This window comes from Meriones unguiculatus, chromosome 10 (assembly GCF_030254825.1).
Source record: "Meriones unguiculatus strain TT.TT164.6M chromosome 10, Bangor_MerUng_6.1, whole genome shotgun sequence".
Classification (NCBI taxonomy): Eukaryota; Metazoa; Chordata; class Mammalia; order Rodentia; family Muridae; genus Meriones; species Meriones unguiculatus.
The window spans coordinates 48654252-48670836 of NC_083358.1; the positions used below are offsets into that span (position 1 = coordinate 48654252).

Below are 16585 nucleotides of genomic sequence, written 5' to 3' on the forward strand. Positions count from 1 at the left end.
GTGCTTGGTGTTTGGAGAGTCAAAAACAATCATGTGACAAAGACCGTACCATTGCTGGTCTTATAAGTGGGATACCAGCACAGCAAATCTGAGTGACTAGTGAAGGGTACAGAGTACAGAGAGCCCTGTCTTGTGAAGATGAAGTGGCAGACGACAGCCTGGTACCCAGCAGGTAATAGACAGACTTTCCACAGATGGTTCTCACTACCCTGTATCAGTCACGGTCACTGAACATAAATCAGAGACAGAAACAGGTTCACAGTAAGGCAGAGGGTATTGACAGCTGACCTACAGAAGGCAGCAGTTAGTACAGACAGACAGACTGACAACGGAACCCTGGCACAGGCTCCTAGCGTGATACTACAGATCCTGGACTTTGCTGTCTTCTTGGAAAACCCACAGGCGTGAAATGTGACACAGAGAGTACCTAAGCAGAGACTGAATAGCTGCTGAAATAAGGGAACTGGGCTGGGGGAGGGGTCAAAGGGCAGGTGGAAGAAGAAAAAACAGGTTGGTGGATTTATAAGCAGGAAAGTGTGTACCAGGTAGAAGCTATTAAATAACTCAAATATTTTTAAAGTCTACTATTTCAACACACAAAAAGCATTTTATTCATAAAAAGTCACAGAGTTACATGTAGAATAACTGACATTCATTAATTTTGCCCTTTTTTGTTTGTGCTGTCTGAGCACAAATTATGAGAAATCTTAAGTTGATAGTGATTCAAAAAACAAGATTGAACTGAAACCATAATTAGCTGTTTACCTTTTAATGGCTCTCACTAACACTTAGTCACCCAGTCTTGGAACTGCCTGTGATGATTGGAAGGTGCCCTCAGCTAAATGTCTCCCTTGAAAAACAGAGAAGCAATGGCACAATTCCTGCAATACTGAGGATCCTGTAATTAGAACTAAACTAGAAGCTTTATTTCCCAGTCTTGGTGAGAAGGACACAACTCTCTGTGGTGCCCATGCCTGCTTGGCACAAACACACTATGTACAATCCCTCCTGCCTTTTTGAATACACTTTTTTGTCTTGTTATGCTAATGGCTGATTAGATGGACATTTGCTGTCAACACATTGATGCTTTGCTGTTAAAAAGTTATGCTGCCTTTTCAGTTATATTCAGTAGAACCAAACTATGAAAACATGTGAAGACATTGATGTCCATAAAGATTCTGGAGGCTGGAGCTGGAGTCTGTATGTGGCTCTCCAGCCTTGTCTACGCAGGCCTGCCCTGTCTCTCCAGTGTGAAGTGTCAGCCCTGTGCAGGAGCCAACTCACATTCAGACTCTCAGATTATCATAAGAAAGCTTGTTCAGTGTGTAATGGCAAGGGAAGAAATTAAAATATGAGGCCAAAGAAGATACAATCCAAAATAATGCAGTTCTCCTTCTCAGGGGGAAGAAATTCACAGTCCTAGGGAAGCAGAGTCTACGATGAAAGTCCACCATGGGCTGTTCAACATCTGTTAAAACAGAGAAAGACCTGTGAGTGCAGTAGGAATGTTTTTTTAACATGTTTGTGTACAAAGTAAAAGAAACACATAAATAATAACTACATATGTCATGTACAAACAAAACACATATATATGTGTATAGAAATTAGGTGTGCTTTATAAATAAAGTCAATTATAGGCATCTTAAATATACAGTCCAGTGCATAAGTCTCAGGAAATATATCATTGTGATTTTAAAAGAGGGAAGAATGCCTCTTCTTGCAGCATTGGTGGAAGAAATACAGCCTGTCTTCTATCAAGTAACACAGTCTTCTGTGAGATCTTAAGACAATATGATGTGCCAGTCAGAGCAAGGCAACCCAGAGGCTTTCACTGATAGAATTTTAAATCTCAGCTCTATTAGAAAACAGCTGACAGTGTGTGGTTTTCAAGAGCATTATAGACCACTCATCACACTCTCCTTTAAGGTCTTCTTAAGCTAAGAGAAGATACAGGTGTAAGAAAATGCAGTCTCCTAACTGGGTGAGACACACATACAACTCAGGAGACCTGAGTTTTAGCCAGCCCTTGGCATCATAGGCTTACGATTAGCCAGAGCTACAGAAGACACTATCAAGCCAAACCAGCTAAACACAGCAGCAACAACAAGCCCCTCCACCTTTGGCCTTCTAGTTCCAGTGTGGACACTTGCTGTGCTGCCCAGGGTGACTGTAGATGCTTGTTGAGGGAGCTGCTCTGTGCTCCTTGATAAACTCTTGGGTTCGAAATATTTTTACTTTAGTCTAAAGTGAAGTGCATATTCTATGTTAAAGTAACAAGAACAATGTTTTTTTAAAAGCACATGTAATAAACACCTACAAATGTATGCAATAAGTGTGCCAGAGAAAACTTTTTAGAATCTAGAGAGAGATGGCTCAGCTGTTCAGAGTACCTTCTGCTATTACAGAAGACCGGTACTCAGGTCCTTGCTCTGATACTGGGCAGCTCACAACCACCTGCAACTCCAGCTTCAGGGGATCCTAGGCCCTCTACTGGCCTCTGCACGCGTGTGCACTTACACAGAACACAAACTCACACACACTGATAACGTAAATAAGAAAATAAATGTGTGAAACAGAGAAGCACAGTGGAAAGAACAGAGGACGCCTTCTAAGACGGTGATGGCTCTCCAGGGTGGAGGAGCTAGAGCAAGCACGCCATCTCCTGATCTTCTTGGCTTTGTTGGTGCTGCCAGGTCGGGAAGCACCATTGAGTGTGCTCGGTGAGCACTGCTCTGCCACAGCGCAGAGCTTGCTACCTTCCCGCTCTGCAGAGTCTCTGTGCAGAGCCTCCCTGCCTCTTCTTTTTAATGATAAGAGTGTAGTCAGATTTACTTTCAAAACGAAAGACAAGCGTGGAGAGCTGATTCCAAGTTCCTGCCCCCGGGGTGAGTGGAGGGTAGACCTCAGTGCCCACACAACAAGCCGGGTATCCTGTACATACCAGTGACTGTGCTGGGCTTGCTAGCTCCAGCCTAGCCAAGAGGACGTGAGCTACTAGTCCCGGGAGAAACTCTGCCTCACAGGAATAGCGGAGAGTGATAGAGGAGGCCACTCAGAATTCTCTTCTGGCCTCCACATGCACACATGCGCACGCACATACACACACCTGTACGTATACTCACATAGACACATGCACAGACAGAAAAACACACTTAAAAACAATGATCTTTTTAAAGAAAGCCTTAGGGTAAAACTAACAAAAAAGAGAGATGGGTGGAAATAAGTTACCCTCCATTCTCCCTTCACGCTGTGTAACAAGGGAGACCACAGTGAGCCCGGTGTGCACATTTGACCTCACAGATGCTAAATGAGAACATAGGGTATAAAGTTTCAGTTGTATAAAATTTATATTGGTTTCATGAAATGTTAGAAAATTGTTAGTTTAGTTTGTGTGTGTGTGTGTGTATATATAGGTCAGTGAACAATACTGAGTACTGGTCCTCCAGAGCTTTCCATGTTTTGGTTGAGACAATGTCTACCATTGGTCTAGAGATTAATTGAGTAGGCCAGGCTGGCAGTGAGCCCCAGGGTCCTGTCTCCCCATTCTGTCTCCTCACTGAGGTTGCAGCACGCCCACTTTCTGATGGTCACCAGGCTGAGTGCCATCTGCCCCACCTTCCCCTCACGTTTTCACTCTCAGAAATGTTTTCGAGTTGGTAGGATTACAGTTAGGGTTAGGGTTATCTGGCTGAGGACTAGGGAATGGTGTGTCAGGCACTCGGCCTTTGTCTCACCTGTCCAGCTGGTCACTCCACATTAGCGCTGAAGAGCCGGGGCCGGGCAGGGATGTGGAGCTGGAGCTGGGGTTGGGGTGGTGTGTGATCTGTGGACAGACAGACATGTCAGAGACAGAGCTGCTAGCCATGGCTCTTCATTAGATGCCACAGGAGAAAACCCAGAGCCCACACACCCTCAAAGCCCTCACACCTATCCACGCACACTCGTAAAGCCGAGACACCGCTCGTGATACAAGAAGCATGCTTTACATCATCTTCCCAAGTCTGTCACACTACTGAAAACCTGGAGCTTGCGCTCTGCTTCCCCCACATCCCCATCGGAACGGCTCTGTCGCTGGTCCAGCCCTGAATGAAAATGCACACAGCACAATGGCACAAATTCTGCTCCTTCCCGCTTGTAATTCCTCATGGCTGCTGATCCTCTCAGGCAAACCCCGGGTTCTTAACAGACATCAAACCCCTGCTTGCTTTGTCCTACAGCTGGAAGACCAGCCTCATTTTAAGCCCCCGGCTTGTGTCCCTCGGTAGCCGTCATTGAGGCACACAAATAGAGTTGCCTGTGCCCTCCTGCAGGGTACCTACTGGTGGCCAACTCCTCCTCATCCTGTGGATCTCAGCTTGTGAACTTGCCTCCTCCTGGCACCCACGGGACTCTGTCCACAGTTTCACGATTGTTGCCTATCTCTTTAGGAATTACTGTTGCACACCAACGGCGTTTACATGTGTTGGTCTTGTGTTGTCTCAGGGAGAAGATTCACACAGGAGGAACCATCTGCTTTATTTGCTGTTGAGTCTATGCCTGCACACCACCACAGTAAGTGTTCTCGGCTGGAATGATGCTCCCAGTTGGTGCCAGGTGCCTTCACTGCACAGCAGCCAGAGATGCTGCTGGGAAACTCAGGAAAGTCTTCTCACACTCACACCTCTCTCCTTAATGTGTGCAGCAGCAACTTTCTCCCAAGAAAGAGCAGAAGGAGATATGAAATCATTTTGCTGCCCAAGTGTGTCATCAGGACCAGCTGAGGCCATATTGGTTAGCTTGTCAGGTGAGCACTTGGGCTGAGTGGAGGAAATGGGCGAGTTCACCAGGAAAGAGTGTGGGCTAGATATCTGTGGCGTGATACCTTTCTTACAACTCCAGAGAAAACAGGAGATTGGTGACATTTTCTGCCCAAACGCAGCTCTGGGTCAGGGGCCAGACTTGGGAAAGCATGTTTTCCCATTTCTTCGGCAAGGCCCTTTTACTCCTGTAGCTGAAGAGAGTGCATCTGGCTGGGCAGCTTCTGGCCTCAGGCAGCTTCCTTCTGTTCCAGTAGGCTGCTTGATGGTGTAAACACAGTTAAGCCTGCTGTGTTTGTTGGGTACAGCTGAGACTCTGCTGTGAAACTGCTGTGGCAGGGCACTGCTGTGTGGGGCCACAACAGTGGGTACCAGTCCCTGTCCCTGTCTGTCCATCCTACCCCCAGCTCGTACACCAAGCATGACCCTAACACAAGCTGTGGGCTCAGAACAGTGAGGTGGCAGTGTGAGCTCATCAATTATAACATGTGTACCCCCTTGGTTGGGACACTCATGGTGTCATTCATGAGTGGGGGAGAACAGATAAAACCCTTCTCTTCTCAACTTTGATAGAAACTCCCATGAACATGAGTGTGGCTGTTGAAATGGTTCTGTACTTGACTGATAGGTGGTTTTCCTGCCGATGGTTTATCACCAACATTTTCCTTCTCTCCAGCACACCTCTATACCATGTCTAAGACAAACACCCATGCGTTCTAAAGACCTTTCGGATTTCGCTGCAACTGGATGGTGCTCTTGGTTACCTAAGGTGCCAGCAAGTGGTTCCCTGGAACTCTTCTGCTGCCTGTGACCTCCATGCCACCCTGCTCCTCTCCCCACAGGGTGGTGCATGTGAGCAACAGGAAGGACTCCAGAAAGGAAGCAAGCCCTCCACCAGAGCCGTTAGTGGGAGGGCTGCCATTGCATAAATCAGGCACTCTCAGAAGGGCATCCTGTGCACTGCAGCCTTTTCTGACCACCCATGACCCCCTATAGCCTTTTCTGACTACCTATGATCATCTGCAGCCTTTTCTGACCACCCATGACCCACTGTAACCTTTTCTGACCACCCGTGGCCCACTCCCCTCATCTGGGGCGAAGCTTCTAGACTATGCTGAGAACCAGGATTTAATAGTACATTGGCCCTGGGAAGGCAGAGGCAGGCGAAGGCAGGGCAACAGTATCTACCCCAGATTGGCTTCCTGTGGCAGCTGTGGCAAGTGTGCTGACATACCTGTCAGTTGCTGACACCTGGACACAACCGGGGCTGAATCTTCTCTGTGGGTGTCCTGGGGAAGACAGGCCACCTCTGTTTACACTGCCTCTGTGGGCTGAACTCTGTGCCCATCTGTCTGTGAGGCGCTGCACTTCGAGGGCTCTGTGCTGACTCATGAGCTAACTGACTTGTTCCATTTACTCACCTTGTCCTGGCAGCTCAAGGCTGGGACAGTCTACATCGAGGCCTCAGGACTTGGCTGGTCTGAACATTAGCTTCATGTTTTGAAGAGCACCGAGAGGAAATGTCTAGAATTCCCTCCCATCATCTCTAGTCACCTATGTTCTTATTACAATCGTGTTCTTATACCTTCTCACATGCTTTTTCTCATTTCTCCCATAGCTTCCCCTCTTTCTCTTGCCTCCTGTTCACTGGCTCCTTTCAACCCATTTTGAATAGGACTCTTTGATATGACTCTTTGAATATGCTCTTTGATCTCTTCCCTAAAAGCAACCATAATTATAAAGTGCCTTTCCCATGGCAAGCATTGTTCTAAACATTTTACCAATCTTAATTCATTTCATTATCACTATCTTGCCTTGACACTGGAGGAAACTGAGGCACAGATAAGTAGCCCAGGGTCACCTACAAGATGTGACAGAGTTTAGTTTAAAACTCCCATCACACTGGGAGGGGTGGAGGGAGGGGCTTATGGGGGGATGCAGAATGAATAAAGTGTAATTGATGAAAAATTTAAAAAAAAAAGGGAAAAAAATAATTTAAGAACCTTAAATGACTTTCAAAAGTGGAGGAAAACATGGAGTTAGTCAATTGGCATGGAGCACATCTCGCCCCTGGGGGCAATGGTCTCCTGAACCTACTCAGACCTCGGACACCACCACTGCTAGTTCTAGAACTGATGCAGGATGTTTCAACGAGGGGGTTAAGGCTTCTCATAATATTTCCTATAAGCCCACACCTGTTTGTCTATATCCCCCATTTTTATTCATTATTAGCCAGATAGAGCCAAGTAATTGTGGTAATGATACTTGCTTTTTTGCCCAATGCTGGAATGCTAGTAAATTTAGGTATGCCCTGGTTACTCGCATGCCTCACTGGGTGCCTGTGCCCGTTGATGCCCCTCACGCTATGACTCTCTTCAGACAGAAAAGGGATCTTGGAACTACAGCCACCATTGTTACTACCATCTCATTGGCGGCTGCTGGAGCTACCACCGGGGCATTAGCCATGAGTCATACTGGGCAGACTGCTCAGACCCTGAATAATCATTTAGCCAATGTAGCTCATGCCTTAGTTGTGCATAAAGGAATTAATGCTCAACTAAAAGGAAGCTTGATGGTGTTCAATCAGAGGATTGACCTTGTGCAGGAACAAATTGATACCCTATGGCAAATCGCTCAACTTGGCTGTCAATGAAAATATGCTGGACTTTGAGTCACTAGCATATAACATGAGAATTTTTCCTGTGCTGCAAATCTGTCTAAACAATTGTCGAGCTATATTTTAGGTAATTGGACTGGAGAATTCGATACTACGATGGAGCAGCTGAGAGTGGCCATTGTCACAGTCAATTCTACCAGAGTGGATGCAGGACTAGCCACAGGATTATCATCATGGATTGCTGCAGCCATGAATCATCTGAAGGAATGGGCGGGCATGGGAGCGTTAGCAGGCCTTCTGGTGTTGGTCTCCTTGGTTTGCCTGTGGTATATATGCAAGATTAGAGTCTCACAACAGTGTGATGCAGCCATGATCATTCAGGCCTTTACAGCCATTGAAGCAGGACAGTCTCCCCAAGCATGGTTGGCTACCATAAAAAGCTAAAATGTTATGCTCAGGATGCGAGGCTAAGCACTGCACTCAGGGTCAGCTGCTTTCGACCCAGAGAAGAGCATGTCTGATTGCATGCGGGTTGATACCCCAGGTCCCGCCTCTGAGAAAAAGGTATTGGACGGGTCTGATGATCTTTGGGTGGATGACACCTAAATGAACATCGGTACAAAGTCCCAATTTATTTCTAATATCAGAGATCAGACCTCTACTCTTGCCTGATACGTCTAAAACAAAAAGGGGGAACTGTAGAGAGCTGCGGAATGCCGTGCCTTAAAGATGGAGCTGGTTTCTGCCTTCCACCTTCCTGATGGTGAGTGCTCTCTGTCACAAACAACTCCACATTTGGCTAAGGCTGAGGATCTGGCTTGCTTCCATGTATGTGGACCTATCTGCATTGCCCATGTGGCACACCTGGGTTGGCTACCCAGAGGCTATTTAAGCTGTGGGCTGGCTTTCCCCAGGGTCAGATGATTGTTCAAGGTTCCTGAATAAACTGCATTGAAAAAAAAAAAAAAACTCCCATCACTGAATTTCACTCAATGTTAATAAAAATCAATCTGTTAGTAACATTCAGTATTTGTTGCTGCTACCAGTCTTGGTTAAGTAAGTACATCCGTGTTGTAAATTAAGCTCTAATATTTATAAACTTGGCTCTGCCTTTCTTTATAGAAATAACAAAATGTTGTTATCTGGAATGAACACATTGTTCTGATGAGAGATAGAGTAAATTTATTCCCATGACAATAAAAAGTAATTTGGTCAAAATTAGTCATTTGGTCAATTAATAGTTAATAACTTAACATACATGATAAAGATGGAATTGAAGAGAATCAAAGGATATTTTAGGATGTTGATATGGAACTCCAAACCCCTCATGACCACTGGCTTTTTGTAATCCAAACAATAAAAGGCAGACTATACTGCCTTATTTCTGTCTTGAAGAATGTTAGAAAGTCTATTGGGATAACAAGAAACAGTAGAAAAGGGGTCGAATTGTGGGAGAAGACAGCACGATGGGATCTGTTCTTACTCAAGTGTTGGAACTCACAGCTCATCCTAAGGAAGGGTCAGCTCTTAGACACAGGGCCAACCATTTGCAACAGGGTGGTAATCTTGTGAATAAATAAAACTGCACTTTTTTAAGCTAGGAGGAGGCTTGGGGATCATAGAATCCAGCTCATTTACACATAGGGATATGAAGCCAAGTTGTTTTTCTGGTAACAAAGCTGGATTTTGGTAAAGTTTTGTCTGGAATCCAGTTTCCTCATTTTTGTCCCACATGAGGCCCAAGAATAGATGAGCAGATTTCATCTACTTATAAACAGCCTGGAGCAAAAACAAGAAAGAAGAGAGGAGAGGAGGGGAGAGAAGCTGAGAACAGGGGAGCATAGTAGAGGGGAGGAGAGGGGAGGGAAGGGAAGGAGAGAAGTACAGGAGAGAAAGAGAGAATGTGAATTTCTGACCAGAATGAAAGCTGGCAAGGCTCACGGCCAGTACGTCTTTTGATGCCTCTGAGTGTCTAGGCTCTGGCATAGAGCAGTCTAACTACTCCAGGGTATTTGAACGAGTGACCTTGGGCTTTCACATAGTATTTCTGAGTAGAAATTAGCTCCACTAATAGGTAAATGTTGTTGATCATGCTTCCATAAATAAGTGAGTTGTTCAAATCTAGATCATGAGCTACACAACCAGAAACCAGGTCTTTGAGTCCTCACATGCCACGTCGCTCTCTGAAAGAGTTTAGGTTGGTAAATCATTTTATAGTGAGGATAAGGACAGTAAGTCACCTCTGCAGAGGAGCAGGCTCTTCTTCCTGCTCTTCTCAGAACTCAAATCACCCTGAGGAGGAGGAAGAACACCTCCATGCAAGGGCGCTGACCCTGCTGCTGCAAGCCTGAGGCATCTAGGTAGAGTAACATCTGTCTGTCCTGTAGTGTCTGGGGGAATCATAACCCTTTCTCTGGTTATGATTCTCTGGTTCCAAAATGCTCCCCTTGTTTCTAGGTTTTGTGACTCCAGTACTTTTGCCTGAATCTGGGTGTTTTTTTTTAATTAAAATTTTATTTTTATATTAATCATAGTTTATTCACAGTTGTATCCCAGCTGTAGCCTCCTTCCTCATTCCTTCCCTCCCTCATCTCCTCCCATGCCCCTCTCCAAGTTCACTGATAGGGGAGGTCCTCTTCCCCTTCCATCTGACCCTAGCTTATCAGGTCTCATCAGGACTGACTGTATTGTCTTCCTCTGTGGCCTGGCAAGGCTGCTGCCCCCTGGGGGGGATGTCAAAGAGCCTGCCATTTAGTTCATGTTAGAGACAGCCCCTGTTCCCCTTACTAGGAAAACCCACTTGGACACTGAGCTGCCATGGGCTACAACTGAGCAGGGGTACCAGGTTGTATCCTTGAATGGTCCTTGGTTGGAGTATCAGTCTCAGAAAAGAGCCCTGTGCCCAGATATTTTGATTCTGTTGCTCCTGTCCTCTCCAGGTCTAACTATCTCCCCCTTCTTTCATAGGATTCCCTGCACTCTGCCCAAAGTTTGGTTATGAGTCTCAGCATCTGTTTTGATACACTGCTGGTGTTTTTAATGGTATTCTGTGCTTTTCCAAAACACTAACGTGTATTCTAAACAGAATAAATCTTCATTCCACTGCTCTCCTTTAGTTAGCATAGGCTCACAACGCCTTGAGAACTTAGAGAAAGTGACATATAAAAGTGATTTAGGAGGTTTGGTATTTCCTGGGATATAGAGAGAATTGTGAGGAGGATTACAGAGGAAGGCCTAAGTTCTTAAAGGTACAGTACTAGGCCTGAACCAACACTGCCTGCCATGGGGCATTTCACTTTGTGTTAAGATTGAGTGAGGTAGGTGGTGTCTGGAGAAGCATCCCATCCCCACCCCTTCTCCCTGTGTATCCAAGACTTTCCCACTCAATTTGAGGGTCACAAGTGATAGCTGGCTGTCAAAAGCCTGAGAAGGAAGAAATTCCAGAGCGAAATCAATTTTGCTGTCAGAACAGCCTCCTGGGAGACATCAGGAAAAGGCTAAGAAACAGGGTCCTCACTTTTTGATCTCTGAGATCACATCTGGACCACCTCACACTAGGTTCCAAGGAACCTGAGTGCTGAGAATGGCCTCATTCCACAGTGGTCTTCATTTCCCATTAGGAAGTAACAGAAGCAGTGTTTTCCTTTGAAACGCTGATATTATCACGGAAAGCAAAGGGGCTGTTTGTGAGTGCACGTGTGAGCAGCCCCATGCAGGAGTGTCCAGAGACAGGGGCTTCAGCTAATTAGTACTTCTCTGGGAAGAAAGAGCCAACAGTTCTTCCCACTGAGTTGGATAAGAATCATAGACACCATACTTCCACATAGCCAGTCATCTCTGTACTGCATGGGTTTTCATTTCCTCTTTAAGTGGTTATCCATATTTAAGTGGTTAGTCCTGTTATATATATGCACGGGACTCTAAACAGACAGAGTAGGTTATGTTGATATATTCAGGTACATAGATTCACACATATATATTTAATAATAACAACTAAAGAAAAAGAGGCCAGGATTTCAAGAGACAGCAAGGAGGGGATTATAGGAAGGATTAGAGGGAAGAAAGGGAAAATCATATTTTAATTTAAAAATTAATAACAAAAATTAAAGGTAGTATCTAAAGCAAACTGTTATAATCTAATAATCTAAATTTAACAAAAAAAATTTGGATGACTCAATGTTCAAACATTATCTGAATTTTTAAAATGTAAACAGGCAAAATATAAAGAAAGAAAAAATAAATCCATATTCCAACTGTCAAATTGAAATGATTCTTATTTTTAAAATATCTATCTATCTATTTATTTATTTATTTATTTATTTATTTATTTATTTATGTGTGTGTGTGTGTGTGTATCTGTGCATCATATGTGTGCCTGTTACCCATGAAGTCCAGAAGGAGTCATAGCCCCTAGAGCTGAAGAACAGAACTTGGGTCCTCTGCAAGAGCTCTTAGCTGCTGAGCCATTTCTCCAGCATCATTTTTTTTTAAAAAAAGACAAAAAGATGCCGGGGAATCTCCTTCCATAAACCACAGCATGTTTTTGGTTCCTCTTTTGCCATCCCTGCACGATCATGTGGACACAGGTTCCTTCAGAAAGTGCCTTTCTTGTCTCTGGTCTTTGTTCTAAGTGCCCATATCTGGCCACTGTACAAGAAAGCCAGGAAGAAGTGTTCTCCCATGGTTCTCCCATGGTTCTCCCATGGCTCCTCTCAGTGACAAACTGTGATCTGGAAGTATGAGCCAAGTAAACTTTTCTTCCCCACATGGCTGTGTGTCAGAGTGTTTTCTTGTGATAGCAGAGGAGAGAGGAGACCACTCTATGATTGTGGATGAGGTCAGAAGGGCTAGTGTGCCTGAACCACATGGAATAGAACCGGCAGTATGGTCCAGTCCTCAGGAGTGCTGTCAGCTCCCTATCAGCTATTCCAGACCTGTGTAAGGGAACATCCACAGCCATCGCCTTGGCTGAAGGGATAACCATGAGTCTCTGCATATGTGGTTTTGTGGAGGGATTCTGTTCACTGCAGTGCAATCTGACTGTGCAGGTATGCAAATCCAAATCAGAGCTTGACTGGTAACCTGTGATCTTGCCAATTAAGGAGCACATTGTTGATTTTATGGTTCATATTGAACAAGCCACTGGCAGGTCTGTGGGGAGTTCTAGATGAGGCAATTAAGGTGAGGTAACCATCTTGGCTGTGAGTGGTTCCATCCACAAGCTGGGATACAGGAATGAGTGACAAGAACAAAGCAAGCTGAGCACAGTGTTCACCTCTGTGTTCATAACCAGGGCTCATCACGCTCCCTGAGTGTGGAGGCCACACGATCTCGCAGTGACTGCCCTGCAGTGGTGGAATGTTCCCTGGATCTGTGAGCCAGAATAAGTCCTGTGTGGCTTAAGCTGCTTCTGCTAGGAGCCTTAACACAGCATGGAGGCTAGAAGCTCCCATCGCTGACAAGACTGACATGTTCTCTCTTGAGGATCTGAGCTGGAAGGCAGTGTCATGGTTTGGATGTAAACTGTCCTCTTGATGCTCAGGTGTAGAACCCTTGAGTTCAGCAGTGGTGAACCTTCAGGAAGGAGGGCATGACTGGCACAAGTAGGTCATAGAGGAAGGCATTTTAAGGGCACTTAGTCTGCTCCATGGTGTACCCAGTTGTGAGGAAACTCAGCTACAGGCTTTGCTGCTATGACCTCTCTTGGTATAATGTTCTTGTAGAATGTGTACAATTTACCCTTGTTCATTCAAATGCTGATTTCTCTGCCCCACTATTTGGTTTCAATATGGGCATTGCATTGTGATGCTTATTCTAAGCATCATGTCTTAATTTTGTGTTCTCTGTATTGCCAATAAAAATAAGCAGCCAATGCTGAGTAATGGAGAGAACAGGGTGGGACAACCTGGCCCAGATGGGAGGAGAAAGGAGGAGTGGGAGGAGAAATCTGAGAGAAAAGGACCAGGAAACATCAGGAGATGTGAACCAGACCTAAGATAAGACTAAAAACAAGTATAGTGTGGGAAATTGGAGGTTTAGGATAGAGTAATTATTGCCCAAGCATTGTGCTCTAGGTTAATTAAATAAATCCTAGTCTCTGTGTGGTGATTTGGGTATATAGCTGTTTTAGGAAAAACCGATGTTTAACTAAAAGATAAATTAATATTAAAGATTAATAATCCTCAACAGACATCCAACATGCCCCCCATGCCATAATGCACTATGTCCTCTTACACCATGAACCCAAACCAATCCTTCCTCCCATGAGGTACTTTCTATCAGGTTTTGCTCACAAGAACAAGAGGAATAACTACAGAGTGCCTGGGGACTCGCAGTCGCTATCCACTTTATTGGTTACTTTTCTTTTTTTTTTTTTTTTTCAATGCAGTTTATTCAGGAACATTGAACAATCCTCGGACCCCGGGGAAAGCCAGCCCACAGCTTAAATAGCCTCTGGGTAGCCAACCCAGGTGTGCCACGGGGGCAATGCAGATAGGTCCACATACATGGAAGCAAGCCAGATCCTCAGCCTTAGCCAAATGTGGAGTTGTTCGTGACAGAGAGCACTCACCATCGGGAAGGTGGAAGGCGGAAACCAGCTCCATCTTTAAGGCATAGCATTCCGCAGCTCTCTACAGTTCCCCCTTTTTGTTTTAGACGCATCAGGCAAGAGTAGAGGTCTGATCTCTGATATTAGAAATAAATTGGGACTTTGTACAGATGTTCATTTAGGTGTCATCCACCCAAAGAGCATCAGACCCGTCCGATACCTTTTTCTCAGAGGCGGGACCTGGGGCATCAACCCGCATGCAATCAGACATGCTCTTCTCTGGGTCGAAAGCGGCTGACCCTGAGTGCTTTTCTTGGCAAACCAGGAAAAGAGGGCTCAGCCCAGAACTGAGGACTTGCGCCAGTCAGCCACACAGTCCCTATGTCTGAAGCAGGCTGGGGTCCAAACGTATACAGCCTTCCAAACCAGTGCCACCAAATGGGGAGCAGTTCTTCAAACAGATGAGCTTGTGGGGATACTTCATAGTCAATAACATCAATTTAAATAGAAAAAAAATTTAAAAGGAAGTATTTTTTGTACTTTCGGTAAAAAATGGCTAAAAAGAAGTTGTACAGATTAAAAAATTGGAAAGGTTTTGTTGAAAACAAAAATACCCCCATATCTTTAAATAAACCCACAGATACATGAAATATATTAAAAAATCATTTCCGGGGATTGGTAAAAATATTGTCCCCTAATAGCAAATTCTATTTTTCTGTTAAAGGAACATAGCAATGAGATGACGACTACAGACACGTTCTATACCGTGGGTTAGTATCCTACTTAGCATTGCCATTAGCATCACCAGAGCAGCTTCCTTCTCATAGGAGATGGAAATTAATACAGAAAATCACATCTGGACAGTGTACAGAGAGTGAGACTTCGGAGCACTCAGCCCTAAATGGGATGTCTTTATCAAAGGTCTCCCCTCACCGATCAGCAATCTGTACAGAGAGGAGGCAGGAAGACTGTCAAAGCCAGGAATCATGGATGACACCAAGAACACTGTATCTTCCAGACACAACAGGACTGACACATGTCTGGACTCACAGAGACTGTGACAGCCTGAACAGGCCTGCACAACTTTAAGCCACATGGATTCCTAATATGGAAGGAGAAAATGCACGCTAACTCCTGTGCCTAACCAAGAACCTATCTCCAATTGACAACTGCTTGCAAAGGGAAAAAATTAATTTTCTCCAATGGAGTCGCACTGGGTATATAAACCACACTTAAGAGCTGGCCTTGTGCCCAGCCATAGATGGGCACCACAAAATGAGGTCAATGGTATTTTTATACTTTTTTTCTTATAGTGCTTTTTTGGTTGGTTGGTTGGTTGATTTTGTTTTTGTTTTGTATCACTGTCTTTTTTATTTCATATTATGTTTTCCAATTTTGTGTTATTTATGGGTTTGTTTTGTGTATGTGTGTTTCTTTTTTTTGTTTAAAATTCTGTTTTGTTTGACTGCTTGTTCTTCTAAATAGAGAGAAAAATAAAAGGCATGGAGATGGGTAGATGGGGAGGATCTGGGATGAGTTGGGGAGGAGAAACCATGATCAGAATATATTATATGGAAAAAAAAACTCAGTAAGAAAAAAGAAGAAAAAATTACTGTTCTGTGCTCTTGCTCATGCAAACCCTTTTTTACTGTACCTGGAGGGAATTAGAGAGTGAGTACGGCTGTGCGGCAGAGCAGAGCTTGCAGAAGAGGAGAACACTGAGTGAGAAGCAGGGAAATGACGCCCCCACCATCCAGCATGGCTGTGTAAATGTCACACTACAAGAGTGTGTGGGGGAGACAAGAACAGGAACCCCAAAGAGGAGGAAGGAAGGGCCTAAGCCATCGAGGACAAGGTATCTTGGCACATGTGCATGAATGTAAGGGGGGTACTGATAAGGGTGTGCTCATTTCTCTGGTTCCCTCAGATGTTGTGGGACTAAGGGATGTGGCAGTAAGATGGATGACAGAGAGACCAACATGAGGCTGCCCTGGTTAGGGCCAAGGAATTATCCTAGCAGAGACTATAGTTCCTACAGGCAAAGAGCCCAAGCAGTATCTAGATCCTAGAAGAAAATGGCTTGCCTGCAGTGTTTTCAGGCTGAGCCAACAGGACCACCAGGCTCTGGATGTTTGAGGAAGTGCCCCTCAGTTTACCAGTATCTCCCTTCTTCTCACAGACAGGAATCACCTATGGCAAGCTGTCCTGATTTGATGGCTGCAGCAGGTCTACATGAGGCCAGCTTTCTCTCCTCTACCGGGTACTAAGATGTATGTAATAGCCTGTTCTTTTACACTGGTGCCATCTTAGGGAGACAGAGGCAGAGATACAGAGAATGAGAGAGACAGCGCCTTCCAGTGTAAGTTTGGGAACCCACAGTGCTGCTTTCCTGCCTCCCAGGCCACACCACATCACCAGAGAACAAGGATTAGTGGCCATCCGTGGCGATGCTGTCTTATACACAACAACCTTCAAAACAGAAATTTTAAAAACATTTCTAAAATCACATTAATTTTACAACTAGTATTGTTACAGTCACAGTAAACCCTAAGTTGTGGATGATGCATGCATTCCCCCCACCCCCAGTTAGCAAGAAGTGAGAAAACTGAAAAAATACAGCAA

At 44.9% G+C, this 16585-nt stretch overlaps 1 protein-coding gene across 1 annotated transcript in view; it reads right to left on the minus strand.

Moving 5' to 3' along the window:
• Positions 1-587: 587 nt before the first annotated feature.
• Positions 588-16585, minus strand: part of Ptger3 (prostaglandin E receptor 3) — a 63874-nt gene continuing 47876 nt past the window's right edge. The window contains exons 3-4 of the mRNA XM_021660602.2: positions 3735-3823; positions 588-1468 (exon numbers count right to left, since the gene is read on the minus strand). Of these exons, the coding sequence (XP_021516277.2) occupies positions 1462-1468; positions 3735-3823 (96 nt within the window). The 3' untranslated portion in view covers positions 588-1461. The remainder of the gene's footprint in view (positions 1469-3734; positions 3824-16585) is intronic.